This window comes from Coregonus lavaretus (assembly GCF_964263955.1).
Source record: "Coregonus lavaretus genome assembly, chromosome: 33".
NCBI lineage: Eukaryota > Metazoa > Chordata > Actinopteri > Salmoniformes > Salmonidae > Coregonus > Coregonus lavaretus.
In genome coordinates, this window is record NC_140020.1 from 21,443,049 (window position 1) to 21,459,616 (window position 16,568).

At 41.9% G+C, this 16,568-nt stretch overlaps 1 protein-coding gene across 1 annotated transcript in view; it reads left to right on the forward strand.

Moving 5' to 3' along the window:
* The window catches only part of LOC311108052 (voltage-gated delayed rectifier potassium channel KCNH5-like), a gene marked incomplete at both ends in the record, with an annotated part of 159,808 nt that overhangs the window by 113,529 nt on the left and 29,711 nt on the right, over positions 1-16,568 (forward strand). Inside the window, 2 exons of the mRNA XM_084150701.1 lie at positions 2,174-2,426; positions 4,979-5,175. Coding sequence (XP_084006827.1) covers positions 2,174-2,426; positions 4,979-5,175 — 450 coding nt within the window. The remainder of the gene's footprint in view (positions 1-2,173; positions 2,427-4,978; positions 5,176-16,568) is intronic.

Sequence of the window (16,568 nt, forward strand, 5' to 3'; positions counted from 1 at the left end):
ACCACTGATAATCTCCCTCGATCTGGGGCTCCACGCAAGATCTCACCCCGTGGGGTCAAAATGATCACAAAAACGGTGAGCAAAAATCCCAGAACCACACGGGGGGACCTAGTGAATGACCTGCAGAGAGCTGGGACCAAAGTAACAAAGCCTACCATCAGTAACGCACTACGCAGTGCCAGACGTGTCCCCCTGCTTAAGCCAGTACATGTCCAGGCCCGTCTGAAGTTTGCTAGAGTGCATTTGGATGATCCAGAAGAGGATTGGGAGAATGTCATATGGTCAGATGAAACCAAAATATAACTTTTTGGTAAAAACTCAACTCGTCGTGTTTGGAGGACAAAGAATGCTGAGTTGCATCCAAAGAACACCATACCTACTGTGAAGCATGGGGGTGGAAACATCATGCTTTGGGGCTGTTTTTCTGCAAAGGGACCAGGACGACTGATCCGTGTAAAGGAAAGAATGAATGGGGCCATGTATCGTGAGATTTTTAGTGAAAACCTCCTTCCATCAGCAAGGGCATTGAACATGAAACGTGGCTGGGTCTTTCAGCATGACAATGATCCCAAACACACCGCCCGGGCAACGAAGGAGTGGCTTTGTAAGAAGCATTTCAAGGTCCTGGAGTGGCCTAGCCAGTCTCCAGATCTCAACCCCATAGAAAATCTTTGGAGGGAGTTGAAAGTCCGTGTTGCCCAGCGACAGCCCCAAAACATCACTGCTCTAGAGGAGATCTGCATGGAGGAATGGGCCAAAATACCAGCAACAGTGTGTGAAAACCTTGTGAAGACTTACAGAAAATGTTTGACCTGTGTCATTGCCAACAAAGGGTATATAACAAAGTATTGAAAAACTTTTGTTATTGACCAAATACTTATTTTCCACCATAATTTGCAAATAAATTCATTAAAAATCCTACAATGTGATTTTCTGGATTTTTTTTCTTCATTTTGTCTGTCATAGTTGACGTGTACCTATGATGAAAATTACAGGCCTCTCTCATATTTTTAAGTGGGAGAACTTGCACAATTGGTGGCTGACTAAATACTTTTTTTCCCCACTGTATAACTCACATTTCTATGTGAATTTGGTCAGGTCGCCCAAAAAGCTACATATTGCCACATTAAAACTTAATCTTTATACATTGTTTATAGTACTTAGGGCAGGCAAATTGTCCAGTAGTGATGAGTAAAGTTGTAGTGACATGTTTTGGGGATTTAGAGATATCTATCTATTATTTTGAATGCTAGAAACTAAACAATATTATTTCATATATTGTGCAGATCAATAAAAACAAAGAAGGCTATTAAAATGATCTTAGATTTGAGCATCTGTGTCCTCCATTTAAGAAAATCCTCAATTACCTAAGATTTGTGACCCACTACCTGGATTCAGTCATATGTTGCAAAATTTGAAATGTATTTTTTTTTTCATTGGATAATAGTGTAGACTCAGAGCTAGAATCATGTCTATTATTTTTTTGGGGGGGGGGGGGACAACAATATTTTTCTCACCTGTTGCCAACCCCTGCCACTTTCCTGCCACTTTAATAAACATCAATAACCGTAAATATAGGTTTTACAACATGAGGACACTGGGATTCCATTGAATATATTTTAAAATACATAGGCAGGGATTCAGTCTATAAAGCTGTCAACAATGCAGCTTTTAAAGGCAATGTTCCCGCGTTCGCAGTGAATCTCGGCTCAATCCGAAAATTACATTTAAGGTCTGTTACAGTTACACCAGTCACTGTGCTATAACCTTGTTTGAATTGAGAACTCTTTTCTTTTCAAGGCTGGTGTGGTAATATGGAACACGCCAATGTGATTCTCACCAGCATAGTAAAATGTACATGCTTCAGTGTGTAATATCAGGGAATCATACAGTATATCTATTCACTGTGTCTCGTCCACTAACAAGCCCTAAAAAAGCTGAACATTCAGGGAGCATCGAAAATCCCCAAAATGATAGATACATGAGTATTTGTTTTTACAGTTTGGTGGCAAGCCATGAATGTGGCTCCTGGGGCAAAATAAATATGACACCACTGACCTAAAGCTTATTTATAATTTTAAGCTTGCTCTTGTTGAAGATGCTCTGTAACTTGTTTTTAACACTATCCCAGTGTTAGTATGACCAAATTATGCTCTTGTACCCTCCCTTTTAGGTCCTGTCAATCTGTCCCAAAGATATGCGAGCAGACATCTGTGTCCACCTTAATAGACAGGTGTTCAATGAGCACCCAGCATTTCGACTGGCCAGTGATGGCTGCTTGCGCTCTCTAGCGGTTGAGTTCCAAACCACACACTGCGCCCCAGGGGACCTCATATTCCACGCTGGCGAAAGTGTGGACACCCTTTGCTTTGTAGTATCCGGGTCATTGGAAGTTATTCAGGACGACGAGGTCATCGCCATTCTAGGTAAGCACCCCTGGGATGTGTGGCACCCCTGAAATCTGTGGCACCGCTGATAAATTCTGAATCAATTAAGGATTAAACTGAGAGGAGCACATGTGTTTGTGTTTGTCTTAAAATACCCTGAGAATGCTGTTCATGGAATGACAATCTATGAACTTGACATTTTGAAGCAATAGATATATTTTTGTTTAGATTTGTGTTATTATAGGGAAGGACAGTTGTACTATGCTCTCAAGGCAAAGTTAGGCAGTGTTTAAGTGGATAGTTCACCCACATTTCCTTACCCTGTAAGCAGTCTATGGACAAGGTATGAGAGATATCTATGTTGTATTAAAACATAAAAAAATGATTGAGACCAAGGTCTATTTTTCAAATGATCTCTGCAGAATACAAAATACACACATCAGTTACGAATACGAAAGGCAATCAACAAATAGGAAATACAAAGAAAAAAAACAGAAATACAAAACAGGATCATTAAAAGCAAGAAACTTTTGTTGTGTGTGTAGTTTTTCCACAGTTCGAAATCTAGTGGGGGGAACTTGGTAGGGGGAACACTTCAGGGAGTTTAACGGTAGCTCATGCAAGGTACACCAATCTGGCCACTGTTCCAAATGCTAACGTTTTACAATTTGTGGCAGAAATTGTCCAAATCATCAATAAGGAACTTAATTGAGCTACACAATCAATTTTACATACTTTAGGATAATTTGGACATGAAACTAGAAAATGCTGTCATACCTTCTGTCATACCTTGTCAATAGACTGCTTACAGGGTAAGGAAACCAATGAACAGCAGGGAATCTTAAAAATAAGTGTACCTTGCATGAGTTACTGTTAAAACTCCCTGAAGTGTTCCCTCTACCAAGTTCTAGATTTTGAATTGTGGATAAACTACACACACATCAATCCCTGTGCTCTGTCACTGTGCTTAAAGGCCCAATGCAGCTGTTTTTATCTCAATATCAAATAATTTCTGGGTAACAATTAAGTAGAAACAAAAATAGCTTCTTAACAAAGAGCCATTTCTCAAGGAAGAATTTTGCTCTGGGAGTGGTCTGAGCAGGGAGGGGAAAACTGAAAACGAAATGTTATTGGCAGAGAGGTTTGGAACTCTCTTTCTTATTGGTCTAGGCAGGCCAAAACTCCATCCCACCAAAACAGGCTGAAATGTCAGGCTGTCTTTTCAAATAGCTCTTACACTAAAAGGGCATTATCATAATTTTCACAATTTCACAGTATTATTCCAACCTCATAGTGTGAACCTTCAGGCTCTGATCAGACCCTACACCCAAACGAGGGCACTACGTTCATCCCCCTCTGGCCTGCTAGACCCCCTACCTCTACGGAAGCACAGTTCCCGCTCAGCCCAGTCAAACCTATTCGCTGCTCTGGCACCCCAATGGTGGAACAAGCTCCACCACGACGCCAGGACGGCGGAGTCACTGACCACCTTCCGGAGACACTTGAAATCCTACCTCTTTAAGGAATACCTGTAATAGTCTAACAGTAATCCTTCTACACCCCCACCCCCTCCCCCAGTGGTGGTTGTCCCACTAGCTATCCTAAGTTGAATGCACCAATTTGTAAGTCGCTCTGGATAAGAGTGTCTGCTAAATGACTTAAATGTAAAATGTAAATGGACATATATTTAAACACAGGAAAAGCACGCTTTTGACTGCACCAGGCTTTTAAGGTTGAAAAGGTGGAGAGGGTGGCAAAGCAACACTTTTCCTTAAGTTACTCTGTTGATGACACTAACCAACTCATTTCATACATGCAAACAGATCATTTGTTCGTTCGACAGGGTGGGATCTTTTTGTGTCGGTAAAATTAATTATGCAAAAATTGGTGGTGGAAATGCCTTTATGCACAAATATTTATATAATAACCATCATGTCGAAGTTAACTTGGAGTCACGCGATGATATGGTGTGTGGTCCTCCCACTACGACCAGACTACGACTCTGGAAACCATGCAGTTTATTAGGCTACACATGAAATAAATTATGATGAACTTCACAGGGTGGTGAAAGTGCACGGTGATGTGCTTGATGCTACTTTCCAATAAATGTCGGGGGTCTTATTCTGGTGACATGATGATCGTTGCTTGACTGTCGTTTGACAAATAAAAATATTCTCACTCTTATCCATAATAATCTCATCATGTAAACTAGCCTACCCAGACAGCCTACCCACACTGTATCTGCGAGCTGTTGGCTAAAGGGCATGTGCCAAGACCAGATTAGGCACATTTGCTATTTAACGCAACAGTTTTTGTGACAAAACTATCGGTAGAGTTGAAAATGCGATGGAGACGCATTGAACTTTAGATTTTAATATTTGTGTGCACTACATCATCACGCACTGGTTTTTATCCGCAAAAAGTCTGTTTGGTGGGAACACACCACTGGTGGGAGAATTTGCATATTCTCTTTATGCCAATTTTAGAATATTCGTTTGAAAATCTGTCGCCAATTAGATGGAAACCTAACTAGTAACAAATTGTTTTGGGGTGAATTTTTTCGAAGTAATGCTACTTTTCGTTTTCCTCAGGTAAGGGAGATGTGTTCGGGGATGTCTTCTGGAAGGAAGACAATCTGGCACATGCTTGTGCCAATGTGCGGGCTCTCACCTACTGCGACTTGCACGTCATTCGGAGAGATGCTCTGCTGAAGGTGTTGGAGTTCTACACTGCTTTCGCTAACACATTCTCCCGCAACCTAATTCTCACCTGCAATTTGCGCAAACGGGTAAGAAATATGCACATTCACATTGGGGGGGTCATGCATGCGCTTCATTGTTTAATTACTCTCCCTTACTGAACACTGTTTTTTTTTTTTACCACATTATGAAGTTTGAGTGACTTTATTAGGCTGAAGTGAGCACATTTACTGTAGGTGAACTCAGTCTGAGGTGTCCAGAATGCATACTCTCTCTTCCTCACAATGTCTTCCTTCACGTCTCATGTCTCCTTTCCTACAGTTCGTAAGACATTGTACCCGAGCATGAATGCATTGAGTTTGTGTTTTCAAATTGAGGTCCATGATCGATTCCAAATGAACCATGAATGACAGAAAGCCTGCAGGATAACGAGCGTGTGGCACATAGGAAGAGAGACCATTTAACTAGTCAAAAATACTTACCAGGGATACTGTTTGGTCTGAGTTCGTCTGTGGAATTCAATCGTGGTGCATTCTACGTTTTTATACAAAACACTTTCACAGGTCTGTTTGATTTGTACAGAAGCATGTCCTTGGAGGAGGGAGTTGACACTTCATACAGAAATGGTCAGTGCTGTGGTTTGTAGATGACCTCGCTATGTCAGTCATGACGGCGAAGCAGGCTGAAAAGTTTATGAGTGTAGCCACCGTTGGCTTTGGGATTTCTAAATCAAACACACTAGTGGAAAACTCATTGTATAAATGTGTAATGCACTTTGATCGAAATGCAGCCCATCTAGTTACACACCAAGGGAGGGAGGGAGGGTGGTAGGGAGAGAGGGAGGGAGAGAGAGAGGGGGAGAGAGAGAATGGTAGCAAAGGAGAGAGATAGTATCAATGGCATTGAAGACTGAATTATTTGATACAATTTACATAGTAAATATATGAAGAAAACACAAGAACGATCAAATGAAAATACACAGTTAAAATACATATTTTCTTTATTTTAAATGTCAGTGCTACAGGTAAGGTGGCTGTTTTGGGTCTGGTATGGTACAGTCAGGTAAAACAAAGTCACAATAATCCAACTGTCAGTGCAATGCTCACTGGTTGAGCAGCCTAGTCATATAGGTACAGCATTGCTTTGGTAGCGTTTGGTTCTGCACCGGATCAGGTCCAGTTTGGTTGAAGACTGTGTCTCACATCCAGTGGTATTGTACAGTGCTAAGTCTGACAATTGACTATTTTAGCCTGGATGTCCTAATATGTACACTGTACAATACACTCTAATAGGTTTTCACGGGGCATTTCAGCTCCCCTAATTTGTCAATTCTCTTGATTCAACTCCCACAATCTCTAAGGAACAAGGATGGAGGGGGAAGTGCAAGGCCTCCCATACCCTGTCATAGCAAGGGAATACATTTTTCATCCATCACAAATGTTTCAAAACAGGTAGACCGGCAAGAAAGTGAGATTCTTTCACACGCACAGTTCTAACATCATTTATGAAGTGGTTGGTTCAGCGAAAGTCCTGTGGACTGCAATAAACAAAACTCACTCAGCTGAAACATGCCTTTGACTTCACAAATCATTGCATTGTGAACATTTTACTTTGAAGAAGTTCCACATTTACAGTAATATGAACAAAACAACACATTTTACAAGACTATGCTGAGATAAAACTGAACAGTGACTAAAGGACCTGAAACATGGAGTGGCACTGCTGACACAAAACAGAGACAGACTACCTTATATGGCGGCTGGTTTCACTTTAGTCTATGTGGTGTATAATTCAGGAGTATTGAAACAGTTCTTGCAGTTCAATCAAATCCAGGTTTTATTCCCCATTGTTTTCTAAGTCTAAAACTTGGGGATGTAATCAAAATCAAATGTGACCGACCGGCTTGATTCGGTCTTATGTAGCAACATTTGAAATTGTGTTTTTTACATTGGATAAAAGTAGAGACTCAGATAGAAAATGGTATATCATACACTACAGTTGAGGAACAATGGGACATTAATTCTGCTTTGAAAGTTGATAAACTTGTAACCTCACTTTTGAGGAAAAATGCCTTGAATGTTTTGATACACCTACTGGAGAGCTCTTCTTTGTCTACACCCATTCAGCATCGTTCACACCCTCTTAAGTTTTAGCCCCACCCAGCTCTTTAAGGATTCACATGTGAGGCCATGTACTAAACAACCAAAGATTTCAAGCCTAAAGGCTGGTTTATACTACAGTGTGTTCGTAAATTCAAACTGGAGTGCCAGAGTGTGCTAGCAGAGCTGGTTAGGCTGTTTTTATGTTATTCAGAGCTGCAACTGTGCTGCTGGCAACAATTTAAATACGCTTTTTTGCCAACGTTTACTGACACCGGCCATATTCAACAGGTGTTGAGCGTTCGTAATTTCGTCAGTTATTCTGCGCTCTGGAACACTCAGACGAGTGCTCTGAAATCGGAGTAGATAGCCAGAGCAAATTTACCAGCTACGTCTGTCGACAGTTGTCGCAGTGACATCATGAACGTTCTATTAAAATGGTTACTTGCATAGTGGAGTCTTTTGTTTAGACATGTAGCTAGCTAGCTAGCTAAACAATGAACCATAATCCCATCTCATAACGTTACTACCCTGCATGAATCTGCAGGTAGCTAACCAACCAGGTTCAATGTTAGCTAGCTAACATTAGGCTATAACTAGCAATGCAAATGGCTCTGAGATATGAATAATATTACTACACAGATCATACACGTAACGTTAGCTAGCTAGCCAGCCAGCTAACGTTAGCTAGCTAGCTAACAGTATGCTTTAACTTGAAATGAAAATGACTTTCTGACAAAATTAGTGTAATAAAAAAAAATAGAAAGTGTAATATCTGAAAATGTAGCTAGCTAGACTATCTTACCCGCATACATGGATGGACGCTTCTCTCTCTCTGTCACGAATGCCATGGTTGCCTTAGTTTGAAGATGTAATCCGGAGACAGGGGTTTTATACAACAGCCATACTGTGTGTTCTCTTTTCGACTCCGTCTGCATATTTGCAATCAAATGCCAGAATTTTCTCCATCTCCTTAGCTATCCTACTCTAATTCCACTGTGCATTCCACTAATTTCAAAACTCGGTCCTCCAGAAAGTGGAGAGCAACACCTCTGCAGTTCTATTACGTGATATATATTTTAAAAAAGCCACATTAGAAAGGATTACCTACACACACTGACCAGCTCATGTTATATACAGAAGCGTGCTATATGGCAGACCAATCCGAACTCATCTCTCGGCATGTCCAGCCCACCCAATATCTCAGCCAATCATGGCTAGCGGGAAGGTTCCTGTCTTTTTCTGTGGCTAAACCAACTAGGCTCATAATTTAACTATTGTATTCATATTTACAGATGGCATACAAGTTTGTCACATGTTCCAGAAGGTATTTCTGCCAAAAAACGCATTTTGATAAATAAATAAAGTTTACGTTCAAATGGCTGACGCGCGACATATGCCTAGTTTTCTGAAATGAGTCACAAATGGCATTCGTTCGCCATACAGGTTTGCCCCTGACCGTGCCAAACATTTATCTGTTCTAGCAGCTCACAGTCTTCAACAGGTGTGCACAATCTCCTTATTATCAGAGCTGTTGGGGGCTGGGAGCGGCCTGCTGCAGAGTGGCGCTATCCACTACCATGGTGCTGAACTCTCAGTGAGAGCGGTTTCTCCTGAAATAGATTATTTGGAATAGGCGCACTCTCGGGCTCACAGGTTAACATGACATTCTTCATTTTAATTACACAGTCTATGCCCAGCAAACTAAAACTGGTTCTGTGAATGTTCCCAAAACATTTCATTACGTTGTGGGAAAGGTGTAAGAATATTCCCCCAAAAAGGTCTAATAACACAAAATCTGTCCAGTTGTGTTGATGATTATACAATATTTGTATTAGGGTAATCTCGGTTAACCCAGAACTAATGTCTTGTGTAATTGGTCAGCTGCTCGATTAAGTTCTGGGTCCATATGTGTTAAGAGAAGAGATGAAGAGATGCTAGAACGAGGAGCGGAACCGGGACGAGGAGCTCCACCCTCTTGCTTTGCAAGTTACAGGCAAGTCTATGGGCTGAATGTCACTTCCCCTTTCGAAATTTGAAAGATGCTATAGACCCGCGAAATCGTAAAAAAAACTCTAAAAAACTGTGGCAAAAACCCAAGCACCGGAACTATTGCTGCTCATTAGCTATCGGTGCCCATAGTATAAAGAGAGATTTGCGGTACCATTTATGTTTACGTAGTCTGCCCCAGGGCCGGCTCTACATGGTGGCAAAGCCGGGCATGGACCCCCCCCCCCAGATAGAATTTGTGCCTCCTCAGTTTTGTTTCCCCATAAATATAACAAATCGTATATGAATGACCATGCCCGGTTTTGCCAATGTAGCGCCGCTGGGCCTACCAGTAGCGCAGACTGTGACAGAGGCTATATGCTGGTGTGCTGTCATGATCTGAGGAGGGGGAGGGAGGGGGGATGTAATATTTAGTATTTCAAATCTCAAAATGCATTTCTGATTGGGCACCTAGCCATGCAATGTCAAAAGGTATCGCCTTCATTCCCTTGTTTAGGAAGCTCATTGGATCCCAGGGCGGGGTCAATAAGTTTAGGTAGTGGCGCACTGAATAATTATAGCTACTTGACTAAACTTTGATCAGCATGGAAATCTGAAAATGGCTGGGCACTGCCAAGAGCAAATAAACTGAGGACCTACATGTCGAGTCAGATGCCGAGCTCACCGAGCAGCCTGCTAGCCCAACCACCGAGGTTGAGGAGCCTAGCAGCAAATGTAATACACGCCCATACCCCATGCCGCCTGCTGACCAACAAGATCGAGAAGATCCATGGCCTAGCACCAGCAGCACGAGGGTAACATCACAACAAGCACCTGCACCTCCATTACACCAGCCACTAGCAGTTGACGACCTCAGTGATGAGGAGCGAGCGCAGGTTTGTCTTGACACTTACCCGATCCGCATTTTCAGTGGGAGAAAGCGGGCCTTTGTAGCACCTGGTTCAAGGTCTGCATTTGGTTGTGATGCACGCTATGTCGTCTGAGGAGGTGATAGAGGACTCGATGTGTATAGCTCCCTGTACAATTTCTTTAGGAAACCCACTGTGGCTGCACTAGGGAAAAACTAAAAATACTTCTTGATCAGAGATCGACTGGCCACCTCGCCACAGTGTCAGTCATTTTGAAATCAAGTGACAACATCACAGAGATGCTCGGTGAAATTGAATCTACTTGCACATATGGAACAGATGTGAGACTTGAGGCCACAGGCTTATTGAAAGCAGTGACAGAGTCGAGCTTCAAGTTTATTGCTAACATGACTCACAAAATCCTGGGGCTCCTCGACCCTCGTTACTGCAGTCTGAAGATACTGATCTGCAAACCGGTATTATACTTGTCCGCAGTACGTATAGGTGCATTGAAAAACTGCAATGTGATGCTGCGTTCGAAAAGCTTTGGGAGGCATGCCAGGAGGGCACGAGCAGACCAGCACACCAGCTCCAAGCAAACAACGGAGACTTATGAGTAAAACTCTGCAAGAGTATGTAGTTGAAAGCACAGTGGGTCAGCATGATAATGGAGACGACAGGGAGTGTAAACAACCATTTTTCAGCACTTTGGATGCATTGCTGGGGGAAATGTCATCACGATTTAGCGAAGAAAATAGTCAACTGGTGGAAGCTCTGTGTGATATGGATCCCGAGAGCCAAAACTTTTGGGATGTGAACAAGGTCAAGCCATTGTTGGATCTAACCAAAACTGAACCTGTGGAAGCAGAGTTTATTGTGGCATTCTTGCAAAGTGGAATCGCAACCACAGCCAGCAACAACAAATGGACCCCACTCAGTGTTCTTCAAAGATACGACGGGCCTTTGTCAGCAATGCCGACTGTGCTGTTGGCGCTGAAACATGGATTAACATTTGGGGCATCTACAGCAACGGGTGAAAATTCCTTCTCCACCCTGAAGAACATATTCAGTGAACACAGACGCAGAATGTTACATCAACGAAAAGCCCAGCTTGTCCAGCTGGCATTTGAGAGGGACCTGACAAGTAAATTTCTCCAGGAAGGAGAATGGAATCAGAAACTTCTCATGAGGTTCAACACATCATTGAGGAGGCTGCAGCTCTTCTAAATGGTAAACTACAACCTTTATGGCCATGGCTGCCATGCCAGAATTATTAATTCATTGGTTTTCCCTCATGTAAGCCTGGTTGTTTGGCTGATTTTGGAATGTAATGTATAGTTACTTTAGGACTTTGCTTTTTACTTTAATGCATGTTAGATTTATCTGTGATTCTTAATGTCATTGCTTGCTTTTGTGGGTCTAATTGCTATTGATAGATATAAAGCTTTGCATTATTTTATGGGTATAGGGACAATGACCAATGTAGCCTATTGGTTGTGCTCTGATTTGAGCCCTGGCGCGGCGCTCCTATTGTCCTGGCTGCCCACTTCGGTGGTACTGAAATTGGCAGCACATCCTTTCATCACGCTTACTGGCGGTATGCTTCTGTCCATGGTCCTGAATTGATGGTTACGGTGTGTGCTGTTTTGATAAGCTCATCCTGGGCTAGCAGTCTTCGTTGGGCTTCTCTTCAACATCGCATGCTTTCTTATGTGCAAAATGACAGGTGTTTTGTAATGGCTGCATTTCAGATAGGCCTACATTTTTTTTACATTTTGTATGTCGCAGTATTATAGGACCAATCCCGTGTGTAGCCTACTAAAAGAAGTTGTTCACTCTGTTATCATTCATTTGCATTACGCACAGTCGTTGTGTGATAGGCTACTGTAAAAGTGATGTCAATACTATGTAAACGACACAGCCTACTTTTTCACCCTCCCTGCTCTCTTGCTATAGTGTGTGTGTGTTGCTCTCTGAATGGGCATTTACTCTTATTCGCTGCAGATTCGAATAGGCTACTGTCATGTAGGAAATTTCACATCAGCTATGAATGTAGAATATGCACTTAACTTGATTTAGTTTCCTTTTCTGAAACTCTCCCACAGAAAATATTGCGCACCTGGAGAAGTGGCCGCTTGGCTCACTGTAGGTTGTGCTCATTGCGTAGTGTCACAAATTCGACAGAAATGTAGCCTATGGTTCTAATTATAGAAGTTTAAGCTATGAAGCCTGTAAGAATCTTTGATAGCCTAGTGGTGCGCATCCTGTCAAGCTCATATGTGCAAATCTACCTTGTTTTATTAGGGCTCTAAAGAAATACTAGTTGTACCCACTCAGGCATGTCATCCTGGAGCCGGGCCTGGTCTGCCCACCAGAGATTAGTTTTAGGATGTAAAAACATTCCTCTGATGTTGCAAGAATCACAGAGGCAAACTGGTGAGGGTCCAAAAAGGTGCAAAAAAAAATGCATCACGGAAACACAAGAAAGATCCATGTGAAGTGCATAAACATTTGCTTATATTCAGTGAATAACAAGTTAATAATACACATCAGTCTTCAATGCACCTGCATCTGACAAGTTGTTCTATAGAGGTGCATAAAGAAAAGTAAAACACAAATCCTGTCTCATATCTTTAATACATTGCTAGGTGTTTTCAGTGTTAACAGTGTTAAAATGCAATAGCTCATGTACATAAACACTATTATACAGGGCTCTATGCTGACATTTTTTACAAGGAGTACAGGAGCACAATAAAAGTATTTGCGGAAGAATGTTTTAATGATAAGACATGACTAAAAGTTCATGAATAAAAGGTTTTTTAGAGTATTCCATGCTCAATCAGGCACAAAGTACCCGCAAATATGAGTCACTTAGGTAAGATAAAAATGTACAGCTGCCCATTTAAGGGTGGGAGGTTGCTGTGGTAATGGTGGAGAATCTCTGACATCTCTTGGCTAGTGGTGAACGACCCCAGGTGTTTTGGGGGTCAACACTCTCTTGACTCCCAACTCCAATTTGAAAAAACGGACACAAATTAGCTAAAATTAGCTACAGCTGCAATGTCAGAGTTTGTAAACACACCCTAATGAACTGGGAACAGACATTACTTTTGTGCCTGCTTAATGAACTTAGCAGGCATGTGCACAGATAGGGGTCTACCTGTCCCCGAGCATCTGCCCCGTTGCCCTCCCACTCGCCAAGTGCCCTTTTGGCTGGTGGTATAATTGTTATTTTTTGTGTCGTTTTTGTTGTTCTGAACCCACTGCCACCAAGTCGTCATTACTTCTTCAAGTTCACCACCCCCACCCAGCCCATTGGTCTGCCCTGTACACTCTAAAAATTAGGGGTTCAACAAGAGTTCTTCTAAGATACTCAAAGTTCTTCGAAGAACCTTAGGGTTCTTGGCACTGAAAATTGCACCCAAAAGGTTCTTCCAAGAACCCCATAGGAGGTGGGGTTCATCGAGGAACCTCCTTAGTTGGTGGGGGTTCTTGCAGGAACCTAACTGCCCAACTGAAACATTTGGATTTGAATTTGAAAGGACAGCAGGTGCAGGCACTTAACTGAAAAATGTAAAGATCTCCTCAATTTAAGGTAAGGTTTGTCCCTTGTATGATCTAAATTGATATTGTTTTCTGATGACATATTTGTACAAATCTTTCTAAAACAGAAAATGGACACAATTCAATGGATATCAATCAACAAAGAGGTAAGAATATGTACTGTAGGCATAAAGAATATGTTGAAGGCTAGCTGTATTGGGTGCAGATGACTGAACTGCTCATGTTTGTGTCTGTGTCTGCAGGTATACAGACGAGGAGGCATACAAAGGTATGTCAATTAGTATTGGTATGTTATGCAGATCACATGTACCATCCTCCTCCCTTACCTCTTCAATGAAAATCCCATACAGTGAGGGAAAAAAGTATTTGATCCCCTGCTGATTTTGTACGTTTGCCCACTGACAAAGACATGATCAGTCTATAATTTTAATGGTAGGTTTATTTGAACAGTGTGAGACAGAATAACAACAAAGAAATCCTGAAAAACGCATGTCAAAAATGTTATGAATTGATTTGCATTTTAATGAGGGAAATAAGTATTTGACCCCTCTGCAAAACATTACTTAGTACTTGGTGGCAAAACCCTTGTTGGCAATCACAGAGGTCAGACGTTTCTTGTAATTGGCCACCAGGTTTGCACACATCTCAGGAAGGATTTTGTCCCACTCCTCTTTGCAGATCTTCTCCAAGTCATTAAGGTTTCGAGGCTGACGTTTGGCAACTCGAACCTTCAGCTCCCTCCACAGATTTTCTATGGGATTAAGGTCTGGAGACTGGCTAGGCCACTCCAGGACCTTAATGTGCTTCTTCTTGAGCCACTCCTTTGTTGCATTGGCCGTGTGTTTTGGGTCATTGTCATGCTGAAATCCACAACCCATTTTCAATGCCCTGGCTGAGGGAAGGAGGTTCTCACCCAAGATTTGACGGTACATGGCCCCGTCCATCGTCCCTTTGATGCGGTGAAGTTGTCCTGTCCCCTTAGCAGAAAAACACCCCCAAAGCATAATGTTTCCACCCCCAAAGCATAATGTTTCCACCTCCATGTTTGACGGTGGGGATGGTGTTCTTGGGGTCATAGGCAGCATTCCTCCTCCTCCAAACACGGCGAGTTGAGTTGATGCCAAAGAGCTCGATTTTGGTCTCATCTGACCACAACACTTTCACCCAGTTCTCATCTGAATCATTCAGATGTTCATTGGCAAACTTTAGACAGGCCTGTATATGTGCTTTCTTGAGCAGGGGGACCTTGCGGGCGCTGCAGGATTTCAGTCCTTCACGGCGTAGTGTGTTACCAATTGTTTTCTTGGTGACTATGGTCCCAGCTGCCTTGAGATCATTGACAAGATCCTCCCGTGTAGTTCTAGGCTGATTCCTCACCGTTCTCATGATCATTGCAACTCCACGAGGTGAGATCTTTCATGGAGCCCCAGGCCGAGCGAGATTGACAGTTCTTCTGTGTTCCATTTGCGAATAATCGCACCAACTGTTGTCACCTTCTCACCAAGCTGCTTGGCGATGGTCTTGTAGCCCATTCCAGCCTTTGTATGTCTACAATCTTGTCCCTGACATCCTTGGAGAGCTCTTTGGTCTTGGCCATGGTGGAGAGTTTGGAATCTGATTGATTGATTGCTTCTGTGGACAGGTGTCTTTTATACAGGTAACAAAATGAGATTAGGAGCACTCCCTTTAAGAGTGTGCTCCTAATCTCAGCTCGTTACCTGTATAAAAGACACATGGGAGCCAGAAATCTTTCTTTCATTAAAATGCAAATCAATTTATAACATTTTTGACATGCGTTTTTTTCTGGATTTTTTTGTTGTTATTCTGTCTCTCACTTTTCAAATAAACCTACCATTAAAATTATAGACTGATCATTTCTTTGTCAGTGGGCAAACGTACAAAATCAGCAGGGGATCAAATACTTTTTTCCCTCACTGTACCTTGTCCATAATGTAGAGGCCTATGGGATATTCATTGAAGGAGTAAGGGAGGAGGATGGTAAATGTGATCAGCATAACATACCAATACAAATTGACATACCTTTGTATGCCTCCTCGTCTGTATACATGCAGACACAGACACAAAAGCAGTTCAGTCATCTGCACCCAATACAGCAAGTCTTCAACATATTCTTATAGCCTACATATTCTTACCTCTTTGTTGATTGATATCCATTGAATTGTGTCCATTTTCTGTTTTAGAAAGATTTGCACAAATATGAAAAGATAGATGTTATCATCATAAAACAATATCAATTTAGATCATACAAGGGACAAACCTTACCTTAAATTGAGGAGATCTTTACATTTTCCAGTTACGTGCCTGCACCCGCTATCCTTTCAAATTCAAATCCAAATGTATCAGTTGGGCAGTTAGGTTCCTGCAAGAACCCCCACCAACTAAGGGGTTCCTCGATGAACCCCACCTCCTATGGGGTTCTTGGAAGAACCTTTTGGGGGCCATTTTCAGTGCCAAGAATCCTAAGGTTCTTCAAAGAACTTTGAGGATCTTAGAAGAACCCTTGTTGAACCCTTAATTTTTTTGAGTGTAGCTAACCATATACTTAAATATCATTCAGCCATATATAATGAGTTAGAAGATTATGAATATTATATTATGAAGATAAAATTACATTAATTAAAAAAACAATTGAGCTAGCTAACTAGCAGATTCACATCAATCATCAACATCAATGATCAGCTGAAAGCCCACCCTCTTTTCCCGATGTAAATAATGTATTTAGGAGGCACTGTAACTAGCTTGCTTACAATTTTTGATGAGTGAGTTTGTTGTTGAAATAAATCGGGCCTATGAACATTAGCAGTATGTTCCTTACATTTTTCTCAGAACCAATTTAATTGAGTCCAGACATAATTGCTGAAGTATGTTCAGGGAATGTTTTTGGAACATCATATCATAACGTGTCACTATAACCTTATGAGACCATTGTAAGAATATTCC